We start from the raw sequence: 14,238 nt of genomic DNA on the forward strand, positions 1-14,238 counted from the left end.
ATAACATCATTCCTTGATAACAGCCTCCATCACAGGGCTGCATTCAGCATTTGATTAACTCACAGGACACTCACTTGGGGTCCACTGTGTTAACCCCCGTGCAGATATCAGATTTTTAATGGCACCGTGATGGCAAATCAATCGATGCATTTTCAGCAGTCTGATAATAGGTAGGTTCAAGTCTTCACCACTTATCTAACATAAGCAGCTGAAAGACTGGCCTGACATCTAATGGAAACCTTCCAGGCAGGCATGATAATAACCTGGATCTGGGAATGACTGGTGGCAGAGAGAGGCTGAGCAAAACAACTGAATAATATGTCAGAAGCTATGCTTTCCCAATAGCCTCTGAATACACACCAGTCATGGGAAATTCAGGTTGATAACTATTCAAGATTAAGGTAGATCAACAGCAGTGTCAAGAAAATCAGTAGCAGACGAATGAAACTTTCCCATCCTCGTTGATCAGAAGGTGAGTCTTTTCTTGTACACGCTGAGCTGACTGCTGCCATCCACCTCTTTGCCCCTTTTAAAGTAAGCGGATGCAGTCTGCTCCTTGTGGTTTTAATTTATATCGGCTCTGGAACTACTGTTAAGGTGCCTGCCAACATGTTAAATGAGGCCCTGTGCAAAGTGCTTGACACTGGTACTTGAGAACTTGTATTTTTTATTTATAAATGTGTGGGGAGACTACGAGATGCTGACTCCAAAGGTCTTAAAGGACATGGGACCGGACTGCACAAGTGCCAGTGTTGCTTGCAGTTAGATCCCAAAGGGCACCTGTCCTGGTTTTGGCTCAGCTAGAGTTAATTTTATTCCTAGTAGCTGGCATGGTGCTGTGTTTTGGATTTAGGATGAGAATAATGCTGATAACACGCCGATGTTTTAGTTCTTGCAGAGCAGTGCTCACACAGAGCCAAGGGCTTCTTGGCTTCTCACACCACCCTGCCAGTGGGGAGGCTGGGGGTGCACAAGGAGGTGGAGGGGACACAAACAGGACAGGAGGCTCAGACTGACCACGAGGATGTCCTACACCATAAGGCGTCATGCTGAACAATAAAGTTGTGGGAGGCAGGTTGGTGGTGGGGTTGTTGTGTGTGTTGCTGATTGGGGTTTGGCTGGGCATTGGTCAGCATGTGGTGACTAATTGCATTGTGAATCACTTGCTTTGGATATTCTTGTATCATTGTTTTCCTTTATTCCATGTATGTGTTATGTTTTCTTCTCCCTTTATTTATATTGAACAAGTAGGTCATTGCTCTACTCCAACTGGTCTCTAAATAACTTGAAGAGAACTGCTAGTGTATAGATTCTCCCCTTGCTACTTATGACTTCTACCCATTGGGCACATGCTTGTAGCATCATTTGTCATTCAACTGAGAAAAGCTCTTTCAGCTCTGCTAGGGCTTTGAGTTTTGTTTTGTTGTTGTTTGTTTGTTTGTTCATTTCATAAAAGTGATTAAAAATTAGATTTCTCAGGCTGGGCTTTCTCTGCGTCCTTTCAGTCAACAGTCAATGAAGATAACTTGAATTGTGTCGCCATACCTCCTACCACCTCCTGGACGTCAGTGCATCTTCCCTACCAACACAAAATCACTTCTGCTCTCACTGGGGCCACTTTCTCTGATTGCTCTCCACCGACTGTTACAAAGATAGCTGCCCTAATCTCTGACCTTGGCTTTTCTTTCCCTCACGCCAGGACTGTCCGTCCTCCTCCAGCTATCTTCTTACAGCTAATGAGTCTCTTCATTCATTTATTCTGTCTCCTTGCAAGTATTTTTAGACTGTGATCATCTCCCTTGAGTTAGCTATTTCTTAAAGATGATAAATGCTGTTTCACACCACCTTTTCTCATATCTTTCCTGTGCCTTATTACTTGGGACTCTTCATATTTTAACTCTGTACTCTCTGAATATATCCAACATAGCCTTTTTGCATGCAGGCCTTGAGGACTGCCCAGTACTGTGGTATGAAAAGGAGCGCTGCCTACGTCTCATTTTGTATGAGATTCTCACTGTATGTAAGAACAGCCTTTTACTGGTTAACTTCACATTTTCATTCCTCGGTTTGCTTTACATTGTCATTGCAAAGGATCCTGAGGCCTTAGAGGTGGCACTTCTTTTCTCAGATAGCCACACTTAAAATAGACAAGCCTTTCAGCATAAGTTTCTGGGGCAAGGACTTAGGCAACAGGGAGCTTTTCCTTCAACAATTAGCATTACCAGAGAAGAACTGATGTTCATCTGATTTTCCAAAGCCCAGAAAATCACGAAATGTTTTATTTTTAAAAATGTTAGAAGTATTTAGGCATTGTCACAAGAAATCACGTTCTGAAATATTTTTGCTATTGCAGCTGCTATTTAATAAAATGCAAATGATAAGTAACGTGTCTCTAAGCACAGAAAATGGGAAACTTATTTTTTTTCCCTTGCAAAACTTTAGAGCCATCAAGCATATTTAGCCAAGAATTTGTGACATTGCCATCAAGCTAAACCTTAATTTACTAATTCATAGCTAAGAGCAAAGGTTCTGTTTGGAGCTGTTGAGCTGTTACATTTTCTTCCCAAGGATTTCTACAAGAGAATGCACATGTATGAGTGGGAAGGGATGTCAGGGCAGCTGGATAGATAAAGAGCTGCTTTCTTTCAGCTGTTCCTGCATAACTACTGCTCTGCCCCAAACAGGGCAGTGCACACAGCTAGGAATGAACAGACAAATAAGCCAATATGCAGGGTCACCGTAAGGTTATATTTTTATAGCTATTTCATCCCAGAGGATCATAACTGTAAAGGTTGCATACACTGGCAAGTCCCACCGCTGCTGCTGAAACCCAGCTGCCTGCTGCAGAGGAAGTGTTCAGCTGCATGAAATGGCGACACTGATTTGCAGTCAGGAGCACAGGTGTCTGAATATTCCTGGGGAAGCATAATTGGGTGAAGAATAATTTCGGAGCACCGTGCTGTGGCTGCTGAATTGGGATCCCTCTGGGCTTCAGCAAGGAGCGAGACTTTGCGGTGAGGGCAGACAGCTCTAACCCAGTACTGGTGTGAAGAGGCAGCAGGCTTTACAGACAGCTAACACTGTTGCCTGCATGGGGGCTGTCCTTGCAGGTGGCCACCAAAACTGTGAGCTGGTCTTAGCGTGCAGCCCCCAAATAGCTCACCATCACCCCCCCCCTCCCCCCCCGAGGCAGCAGCTCTGAGTGCCACAAGCTGCCCAAACTGCAGCATCAATCAAGTGCCAACAGCAGAGGGCAAGGATGTCAAAACATAATTTGTGCTGATGGGAGGAAGCTGCTGGCTGAAATCTTGGGAGCCTGTTGCCTTGAGAAATATCTGAAAAAGAAGTTGCATCAACCGGTCTGGGGAACGAGAATAATCCTGGAGGCTGTCCAAGGCGAGGTGCGTGGCACCAAGTGCTGGCTCAGCTTCTAGCGACAAGGTGACTGTCTGCTCACCTTGATGCCACCTTACCAATAAGGAATAATTTACTTAGAGATGCTGTTTGTGGGCAACAATAATACCTTAATTTTCCTGTAGCTTTCCATTGAGGTTTGTAGTGTAATTTATAAATAGCAATTAGAATGGGTCTCCAAGTTGCTTGTTAGATGCATTTTTAGATTGGGTCATGATTGGGTCATTACATTAAAGTAGAAAGGATGAAAGGACTTGTCTAAAATCATATGATGAATTATTGGCAAACCAATAAGAAAATCCTGACTTTTTTCCTTCAAAGCGTTTGTGTATGTGGTGACAAACGTAGCTACTGCCATGTACAAAGACATCTAATGAACTGTTAAAAAGCACGATACAGCTACCATAAAAAGTCAAAACGCTTTTTATTGTTCACTGTTAGTGAAAATACAGCATATTACACATGGAAACAATGGTGCATTCATGCGAACACACAGTGTGGAAGGGCTTATATACTACAAGTTTTAATTACCCAGCTAGGGTTTGTTTGTTTTTCAGTATATTTTCATGGTTATTCTGCTCATCACAACAGACTTTGTTTGTTATTGATCCGGACGTGTATGCAAGTACGAAGCAGTGAAGGAAGGTTACAAAGCCTATAGGACTGCGTGCCTCTGCTGTGGCTCGTGAGAAATGCAGGAACACGAGCAGGTACGCTCCTCTATCTGGGATGCATTGAGAGCATTTTGGAGGAAGGAAAACACATTTTTCACGGCTTATCAGCATACTCCCCAGCTTATTAAAGAGAAGCAACATATTCCTACCCAGCCCACATAACTTGATGGGTTTTACCAAAACAGTGGCTTCTTGTTGCAGCTGCTGGGCAGTCAGTCCAGCACTACGATCCTGGTGGAGAAGTCATGGCATCCTTTCTTAAGGCACCTATTAGCATAGGATCTCAGCACTGATCTCGGGGGCTGTTGCTGCAGCTGGAAAACAACTGACACATTAGGCTGATTAATCCCTGTAGTAATTCCATTAACCTCCTTAATGGAGTTATAACATGGATGAATTTACCCCTCTGCAGCAATGCGAGAGAATTGCCCTGGAGAGCCGGTAAATACGGTGTGGCAGGGATGTCTGAGGTAAATTTTTTCTTTTTTTCTTTTTTTTTTGTTTTAGTGCAAGGTGAAGCATGCTGATCAACTGGAAAACCTCCCTGTCCTCTGGGATGTTGAGCTCCTCACAGCATTAATGGTTCAGGGGGCTCAGGCACACCTGAAGGGCTCCTGGCACCCCAGCACCTCACCAGGCGTGCGGTTCCCTCTCTCCCTCACACACACAGCCTGATGATACATACAGCTTCTCAGACACCGCCTTTCTTTTCACCTTGGCGATTTCCTCTCCCTGCACCTCTCTGCCTGAGGCTGATTTATCTGCTCGCTGCTCCCTGCCAGGAGGGCAGCCTGGCCTGGGCCGTGTCCCCAGGCACAGGAGTGCTGACAGCAGGCAGCAGAGCTGCAGTCCTGGCGCGGGCTGTGCAGGGAGCAGGTCGAGGCAGAAATGGAGAAATGCTGGATTTCTCTCTATTTTCCTCCTGCTTTCCTAGCCTGTAGAGAGAAGGTTTTCGTGCTGCCATAGCCTGGTGCCTCACCTGCTCCTGTGGTGGCTCGACCGCACCGCAGCTCTGTCAGGAAAGTCTTCTCAGTGCTGGAAAGCTACCTCAAGTTTGGCAGAGCCGAAGGCACCCTGCAAGCCCGTCCCGAGGAGCAGAGGCTGTTTGTGCAGCTCCCACAGCAGCCCAGGCCCTCTGAAAGCTCCCTTACGGCCTGTCCAGGGGCACACATGGCGGCTGAGGGGGCTGGGGAGCCGCGGGGGGGCCTGGCCGGCTTCTCTGCGAGTTCAAAGCCTGTTGCCGCGTTCGCAGGTGCAGTGATGGGGCTACTAAGCTGCAGTATCTCTTCATCTACGTGGTTTGTGATCTCCGTGTTAATACGCTGAGCTGATTCTGCCCGATTGCCAGCCCCTTCCTCCCACGGAGGCCGCGGTGCCGAGGGAAGGGGTGGCCCAGCTCCTCGGCGATCCCGCAGGCAGGGGGAGAGCAGGGGAGGTGTTGCCCGCATGGGGTGCGTGCATGCAGGGTTATTTCCCTTTCTGCCTACGGTAGTCGCTTCCCACATTCAGCACGGGGATGAGAAGTCCTAGCAGCCACCTCTTGCCGAAGACCTCCCGCAGGTTCTCCCTCCAGGGCCGGGCTCTCACCACCACCCCTTTCCGCACCTGGTACCGCGTCTGCCCCCGTAAGATCAGCAGCATCTGGTGGCAGCAGAAGCCGGCGCAGGCCAGTCCGATCCCAAGCCAGAGGTAGAGCATGAGGATGACAAACATCTCAGAGCTGAGGAGAGCTCCTGCGGACCAAGAGGCAGAGAGAGAGTCAAAGAAAGGCTTTAGGCACCCCTCATGTGTCAGCGTCACACGCAGCCCCGAGAAGCTGGCTGGCCCTATTTAGCAGCCGTACCGGTGGCGAGTTAGGAGAAAGGCAGGGTGGTTACTCTAACTACACAAAATTGTTTTCTTTGTAGTGCCTTTATTCAATGAACCCCACCGGGGAAGTACTAAAATAGTGACGGTCTCTGTAGACTTCTCCCTTTGCTGTTAATGTGAGGATCTGGATTGCAGGGGCAAACTCAGCCAGAAGTGAAAAGCATTTTATAAGAATTCAGCTCTATTTTGAAGAATGATTAAATTATTTAGGGGTCTGCCTGCTGATCAGAGGGAATCTGGAAAGCCTAGATTCCTTTTGAAGGGAGACGTGGGTCCTACAGCAAGTAGATGCTTCCAGAAGCCTTACTGTGTGCGTCAATACTAGACAGAATGAATTGGAGTTCATCACCATACCTACGTACAATCTATCTATCTACCTACCTATTCTACATATAATATATATATACATAATACATAAGATGATTAAAAAAAAATCAGTAATGACTTTCCTACCATCGTGCAAATGCAATTTGCATATGAACACAAGAAACTGAACAGAAAACTTCAAAATGCTATCCAAATTCCTTTTTTTTAAAGCTGCTGCCAGAATGCTCCAAATATTTTGTAGACCTAAAACTCTTAATTCAACAGTTTTTGTTGTGTGTGTTTATGCTGAATGTATTTATATAAAAATATTCTGTGGGCCCTTTCCTCGGCAATGATTTTAGAGCTCCTTCTGGAAAATAAGTATAATAGCAGTTATCACCGAGTGACCTTTTGGTGTGTAGGCAGATCTAAACCCATTGAAATAATATCCTCTCTGTGTGCGTATGACTGAGTACACACATATTTTGTGTATATTTATATATTATTAAACACCCGTATTTGCACACAGGCACACAAAGAAAACGAAATATGTGTCACTACGTGAACAAATAGCTGGTATTATCTCTCTGGTTCCCTTGAGGTTAAAAATGAAAAAGCTGCTGCCTGCTGCCTTCCCTCTGGAGGAGCGTGGGGCTGGTGTGAGCTCTGGTCACCCCACGCCGGCGTGAGTCCCCCTGTGTTCCCAGGAGAGACGTGCTGCTGGAAAAGGGACTGCGTGCCAGGGGAGGTGTGCATGGCTGCTTTGGGTTTTAAATCAGTAACAGGGGCCTGGATAGGTACCTCTTGCTCCTCTTACACAGAAGGCCATGGTAGGCAGCGTCACCTGGCTCTGTGGTCCGTGAATCCCAGCCTCTCCAGCTGGCAGTGTGGGCAGTGAGTGGCTGGGGCTGACCCGTGATGGGCCCTCACACTTTGGGCTCGGCCAGCAGGCCCCTCTGAGGATGATTCGTAAGGACACTGACTACAGCCTTGAGCTGTCAGAGACTGTTCTCACTTGAAAAAGGCACCGGAGTCATTCAATTTTCATTCTAAATGCAGAGTCATCTTTCCCTTCTCATTAGATCCCATTCAGCTCAGTGGGCTTCGTGTGCAATATGGCACGGGGAGAACAACCCCCCTAGGATGATGACAAATCCTCAGACCAATTCTGTCGGAATAACTTAGGGCATCAGATGGGAAGTCCAGAGCCAAATTTGGGTTTCTCTGCCCTTCTTTTGCTGGACCTGAGCGTGACAGGCATGTGTTCCCTTCTGCAGCTGACATTCAGATGGGATGTAGAGAGAGACAGCTATTTTCTTTAGAGCCTTTGGAAGACAGCCTTAAGCTTTATTTCTATGAGCTGCTGAAATTCAACATCAAGTAAGTAATTACCCTTGTTTTTCTCCTTGCAAATATTAAGCATATCTCAGACATATTTTCAGATATGTGAATTTTTTAACCTGGTTTTCAGGTTGCCCACAGAAAGCATTTCTTTGTGGCTCCAATCTGACCTGTATTTACAAAAGTACTCCCCGTTTGTCCCTCCTCACCATGGTCCATTTTAGTCTTGGATTCACTTTTGCTCTAACTGACCTGATGTGATCTCGAGCTTATTGCCATACATTATCTTTGGCAGAAAAGCTGAATCACAAGCTGAAATTATAGACTCTGGGTCAGACTCCGAATTTCATGCCTGAGCACAGTCTGGGCAGAACAAGCCAAGTGAAAATTTTCCCAGCATGGAAGCAGGGATCACTCAGTTGACACAAGACCAGCAGACTCACCTTTTGTCCTCTTTCACTCTTCCCCAGTGTCAAGGGCACGCTGGAGAAGAGGAAAGGTAAATTTTTTTCTTTGTTATAGCAATGCTCTGTTTGGATCCTACCACAACCCATAAGTTATGTTAGCTGCATAAGAGAAAGACTACATGGACAATCCTCCCTGGCTGTGTTTCTTTTTCCTGAACTGGATGTTGAATGTGCTGGGGGGAGCCCAGAGGGCCCTTCCTCCCCAGGAGCCAAGACACCACTTGCCTGTGTATTGCTGCATGCTCTCACCCTGGCCAAGGCAGAAATTGGGTGGGATCTGGGTGCTGGTGCCTCTTGAGGGCATCCAAGCTCCCTGCCCTGTCGTGTCCCACTCAAACACTGCCAACGTGCTGTTGTTGGCACTGCAATTGCTGACACCAGGGCTGGGGCACTTCAGTGGCTCTTCAGGCACACACCAGGACCCAGCTCGGTGCAGATGAGCCCAGAGAATCAGGGAGAGAGAACTAATTCCTTGATAATCTCCTCCCACATCCCTGCTCCCCTTTCCAGGCTGATGTGCCGAGCAGAGCTTAGGCACTGGGGAAAATCATGCCCAGTGTTTTTAATGTTACCGAAGCTAACATTATTCACAAAAATTCTTCTACTTGGAAAAATGACTCCATAAAAATGTCATGGCAGGATTTCGTGTTTATTGTCTCTCGGTGATTACCATGACAAATCTGCTCATTTGCCAAGTAGAGAGATATTTGTTTGTTTTCAGACGGCAACCCTGCAAACCCAGCCTGGAATCCAAAAAGCAAGCTGGGGCTTCTCTGGCTCTTGTACCACCAGCAATGGAGATCCCACACTCAGATCATAATCAACACTTCTGGTGGTGGTGCATGAGCCAAAACAGACTCGGGGCCCTTCTTACTGAGCTCGGCTGAATCTGCAAGGCTAAAATATATGGAGTACCTATTTTAGGCTAACGAAAGCTGATCTGAGTGTGCTAGGCATGAGCTGCGTGTGGGGGAAAATGACATTTTTCTGCTGTCACTTTTGGGACAGAATAACAGTCTACGCTGTCTGCGGAGTCGCTTCTCCCAGCTCGGGTTTTATCTAGTTCTTAGGTTTGGACAGAGAAAGGGAGGAGGTTGGAGAGTTTGGGGGCACATTGACAGGTAGAGAGATGAGGCTGGGAGAGCACGGGAAGAGTTATGGGAGCAGAATCAGGAGGAGGAAGAGGGAGACTTCAGGAAATTCACAGGAGGGCAGGAAGAGAGGGGAAATCAGGAGGAGAAGGGGGGTAAGGGATGGTGAGAGGAAGAGAGTTTTGCTTTGGCTGCAGAGCTCTTCCAGAGAACAGGCAGAGAGGATTTCTCCTGGTTCTCTGTGGAGCTGTGTCACAGTCTAAGCTCAAGAAAGAGATAGCTGATCACATCACATTTATAAACTCCCCACTTGGTCTCTGTTGCCTGAACCCAAATTCTCCGCACTGGGAAGACGGCAAGGTCTCAGTAAGTTTGTGCTGAAGGGAGACAGGAGATGGGTGAATGGAGTGAGGGTGTGAACCTGAATGGAGAGAATGGGAATATCTCTGCTGGGATATGGGGGATCTGCAGACTTGCAGGCTGTGAAAACCCACAGACCCGCCACCCCTGCCCGTAGGACAGGCAGAAGGTTCCCCTCACCTACAGTACCTGCAATGAGTGAAATCTCCCTCCTCTGTCTCAATGCAACGCTCCCTGGACAACAGACAGCCCTATTCCATCACCGGCCAGCTGGTTATGGGGTGTTTTCCAGCGTCTAACCCATTACAAACAGGGCTTCAGCTGTACCCTAGAGTGGGTCCCAGCCTCTATTTCAAAGCACAGTCCTGTGCAAAGTGTCCCTAGCCGCTAAGAGGGGTTTGCTGAACACAGGCAGTTCTCCCATGCGCCCATTCCCCCCTTTAGCAGCCCCACACACAGCCACCAGGGAAAGAGCACGTCCCCCTGCCCCAGGGCCCTGCTCCCACCTCCTTACCTGAGAAGAACTGGCTGATGGAGTGAGGCAGGAGGGTGAGGAAGGCCAGCGGGCTTGCGAAGGACATGGAGAGTGCCGCAGAAATGTAAGCCATGCCTGCCACCAGGGAGTCGAGGCAAGCCAGGGAGGTGTAGAGGCAGAACATGATGAAGTTCCGCATGTTCCTGCTCCCGATGCAGTTCCCTGTGAAGAAACAGTGGTGGTCATGCCTCTGGGTGACTCTGGCACACAGTCTACAGAAGTGAGTGCTGGGCAGGGCTGAGCCAGGGGACCTGCTTCCAGCCAGCCAGTCCGCCACCACTTCGGCTCCTTCGCCCAAGTTTAAGCCCTTGCCCGAGTCCTCGGGGGAGCTCTGGATCACGAGGACGTAGTTGCCCAGGGCATTAGCTGAGAGGAAGAGGAAGAGGGCCCCATGCAGCAGAGCAGGAGAGAAAAGTGGGGTGGTGGAAGGGTCTCTGAACATGCTGGGGATGAAGAGAAAGATCTGGAGGACGAAGGTCACTAGGGAGATGCACAAGAAGTAGGCTGGAGCAACAACATTGAGCAACCTGAGAACTAGCATTGCGGATTACGTTCCTGCAGGGGAGAGCGAGGAGAGGACGAACATCACCGCTCCGGCCGCACACTTCATCCTTCCATTTCCAGCCGGCTCCCCGGCCCCGCTCGGCTCCGGGAAATGCCCCGGGGGGGGGGCAGCTCTCCCTCGCCGCCTCCCCGCGGCCCCGGGACCAGCGGGCAGCCCCCGGGCACCCCCGGGCAGCCCCCGGGCGGCGGCCGCTCCCCGGCCCCGGTGGGCTGCGGGGGCCGGAGGGGCAGAGCCGGCGGCTCCGTGTGCCTGCTCGCCGAGCAGAGTCCCTCTGCCAGGCAGGGTCAGTTTTGGTATTGCATGAGAGGAAAAAAGGTGGTGCTGGAGGAGGGGGGAGTGAGCCGGGAGGGGAGGGTTGGGGATGGGGGGGAGGAGGAGGAGTAGGGGAGGGGGGAGAGGTTGCTCTAATCCACTGCAATACGGATCAAATCCGATGCTCTAATTTATCCTTTAAAGCCACGGATCTACAGATTACCTCTCTGACCGCTGCCCTGCTCTGCACGAAATTAGAAAACGCTCCGAACAGCTGGGCAAGTGCCGCCCGGCTGCAACCTGCGGCGCCGGGCTACCGAGCCGGGGCGGCCCCGCAGCCGCAGCCTCGGCTCCGGCCGGGCACGGAGCATCTCCGGCGGCATCCCGGGCTCCCCGGGGCTCCCCGGGACTCCCCCGTCGCTCCCCCGGTCCCCCGGGGCTCAGCCGGCACCCCGCGGAGGCAGGAAAGGCCGGGGACCGGGGGCAGCGCGGAGCCAGCCCGGCACCCCCGGCACCCCCCGCCGGCTGCCCCAGGGGTCTGCAGAGCCCCGGCGGCCCGGGGGGGGGGCTGGCATCCGCCGCACGCCGCCACCTTGCGGTCCCCTTGTCCCCGGCGAGGCTGTCTGGCACCCCCGGAGCCGCCGCCACCGCCTCCGGCCACGCCGAGCCCCCCGCGGCAGCCGCCCCTGCCCCATGTCCCCCCTCCGTGTCCCCCCCGTGTCCCCGCCGCCCCCCGGCCAGCCCCACCGGCTCCGGGCTCCCTCCCCCGGTGCCCCCCAGCTGGAGCCAGCACCTGAAACAAGGGGAAATTCGGGGGGCAGGGGGGTGTCCCCGCGGGTCCGAGGCCTGCCTGGGTTTGCGGGACCCCCCCGCACCGAGCAGGGTGGCTGCCAGGCAAGGCTTGGGGTGGCACGGTGCTGGTGGCAGCAGTGCAGGCACGTATTTCCCTCCGGCAGCTGCATGCCCTCGGCCCCCTGTGCCCACCCACGCAGCCCCGGTGCCGTCTCCACGGGCGCTGTGCACAGCCCCTCGCTCTCCCGCACACCCACACGCTGCAGCCAGCAGCTCCGGGGGGGAGCATCCCCGGCTCCCTGCTCAGAAGAGCCGCCCGAGGCAGGGGAAGGGGAGCGAAGAGGGCAGGGAGGCTGCAGACAACATTTCTGGAGACAGTCAGGCTCTGCACTGGTCAAAAGTCAAAAAAAAAGGTGGCTTTAGACAAATCGTAGGTCCTAGGCTTACTGTCCGACCCCTCAGCACACCCAGTAACAGGCTCTGCTTCCCCAGGAGAGACTCCCCCTTTGCCTGAATATAGAGAGCAAAATTAAAACGTGCTTCGTGTTGCATTGTCTAAGACCTGGAGGAGAGAGGGGCTGTGTTTGTCTCCTGCACGTGCAACAGCATCAGGTCGGTGGCAGCAACCAAGTTCAAGGGGCCTTTATCAGAAATATTTTTTTCCACCAGATAACTTTCACGAATCAACATTTCTGAGAAAAACAGTGGCAATAAGAAAAGCAAGCACAAACCAAGCCTGTAGGCACCGGCTCTGCAGTGACAAGCAGCTAAGAGACACCTTCGGCAGAACTGGAGGTAAAGCTGCTCCGAAGTGATCTAGCTCTCACTCCCACCTCCCTCATTCTCCTGTCACGACTACTGAGAATAAAAATCCTCCAATATTCCCTCAGCTCATCAATTTAAAGTAGAGTGAGCCTTGCAATAAAGATACGTGACCCAGCCAGGATTTTATCTTTCGATAATTAGGCAGTGTTTTCTCCATATTTTAACAGCTTACATCAAAATAATAATAATAATAAAATAATAAAACCACCACAGAAATCTTTTCATGTAATGAAAAGCTCTTAGACTGAAGGGACTGCATCTCATGAAAGCAATTAATCTTCCCTGTATAGGGAGCATAACAAGCTGCAGACAAGGAAGGAAGGAAGGAAGGAAGGAAGGAAGGAAGGAAGGAAGGAAGGAAGGAAGGAAGGAAGGAAGGAAGGAAGGAAGGAAGGAAGGAAGGAAGGAAGGAAGGAAGGAAGGAAGGAAGGAAGGAAGGAAGGAAGGAAAGGGTGGTGAAGAGAAGAGAAGAGAAGAGAAGAGAAGAGAAGAGAAGAGAAGAGAAGAGAAGAGAAGAGAAGAGAAGAGAAGAGAAGAGAAGAGAAGAGAAGAGAAGAGAAGAGAAGAGAAGAGAAGAGAAGAGAAGAGAAGAGAAGAGAAGAGAAGAGAAGAGAAGAGAAGAGAAGAGAAGAGAAGAGAAGAGAAGAGAAGAGAAGAGAAGAGAAAGAAGAGAAGAGAGAAGAGAAGAGAAGAGAAGAGAAGAGAAAAGAAAAGAAAAGAAAAGAAAAGAAAAGAAAAGAAAAGAAAAGAAAAGAAAAGAAAAGAAAAGAAAAGAAAAGAAAAGAAAAGAAAAGAAAAAGAAACCTGCCTTCCACTGGAATAGAAAAATGGTGAAGCAGTTTATCCCCCACATTCTCATTAAAATGCTCCTGCAAATTGCTGCTTATGATTTGTCACTGTCAAAATACTGGCTTCATATTTTAGAATATAGTAAAAAAAAAAAAATCCTCATTCAGTGCTGTTGTGTTGATATGATGAGATGTTGGCAGGATGGGGGAGCAGTTGTCTGGGAATGAATTTGCCTATTCACGTGGATGTGTATGCATAAGAGAGAGATCAGTAAATAAGGAGATTAGCACAAGGAGTAAGTGAATAATGAGAACAGTAGTTAATCTGGAGCAAGCATTAAAAAGTAGCAACATTTGCTGCAGGAATTTGATTTTTTTTTCTGCTGTGAAATCAGCGTCATGAGAGAGCTGGGATGTGTGACACTCAGAAATGTTAGCTCCTTATTCCTTCTCTGGGGAGACAGACCCAGGAGATGGAGTACTTCCCCATCCTGCTTTCAGCTGCAGATAAATCATGCCAGCCCTGTGTTAGGACTTTCCTGTATTTCCAGTAGCGTAGGGATCAAGCTACATGCCTGTCTCTGGAAAACCTTGACAAGCGAGCATGAGGAACACCTGTAAGAACAAAGTGTTGTTATTACCAGCTGTGCAGATGTTCTCCAGAAACCAGCACAGCACACTGCAGCCCCAGCCCTAATGCTGCTGAGTCTCAGCTCTCTGCTCTCCCCTGCTGCCCATGTGTCTGGAGGGGGTTTCTCTGGGATGGACCTTTTCCCAACATTCCCCTTGAGCAAGTGGGGTGGGAGGCCACCAGCAGAATCTGTGCAGTTGTCAGCTGGCTGGTGTTTTCGTCTTCCAGCTCAATAACTTGGGCTACACTTGGTCACGATGACTGGCAGATGAATGTCTTGGTGGCTTGGTCCCTGGGTCCCCTGGTTCCTTGTGCTCAGCCTTTTTAA

At 49.9% G+C, this 14,238-nt stretch overlaps 1 protein-coding gene across 1 annotated transcript; it reads right to left on the reverse strand.

Moving 5' to 3' along the window:
- Positions 1-4,965: 4,965 nt before the first annotated feature.
- On the reverse strand, positions 4,966-10,785 carry ZDHHC22 (zinc finger DHHC-type palmitoyltransferase 22). The gene is made up of 2 exons (XM_032189244.1): positions 10,037-10,785; positions 4,966-5,821 (listed from the first exon to the last, which is right to left on the reverse strand). The coding sequence occupies exons 1-2, from the start codon at positions 10,596-10,598 to the stop codon at positions 5,556-5,558; spliced, it is 828 nt and encodes a 275-aa protein (XP_032045135.1). The 5' UTR covers positions 10,599-10,785; the 3' UTR covers positions 4,966-5,555.
- Positions 10,786-14,238: the final 3,453 nt, after the last annotated feature.

The sequence above is a fragment of the Aythya fuligula genome, chromosome 5 (assembly GCF_009819795.1).
Source record: "Aythya fuligula isolate bAytFul2 chromosome 5, bAytFul2.pri, whole genome shotgun sequence".
NCBI lineage: Eukaryota > Metazoa > Chordata > Aves > Anseriformes > Anatidae > Aythya > Aythya fuligula.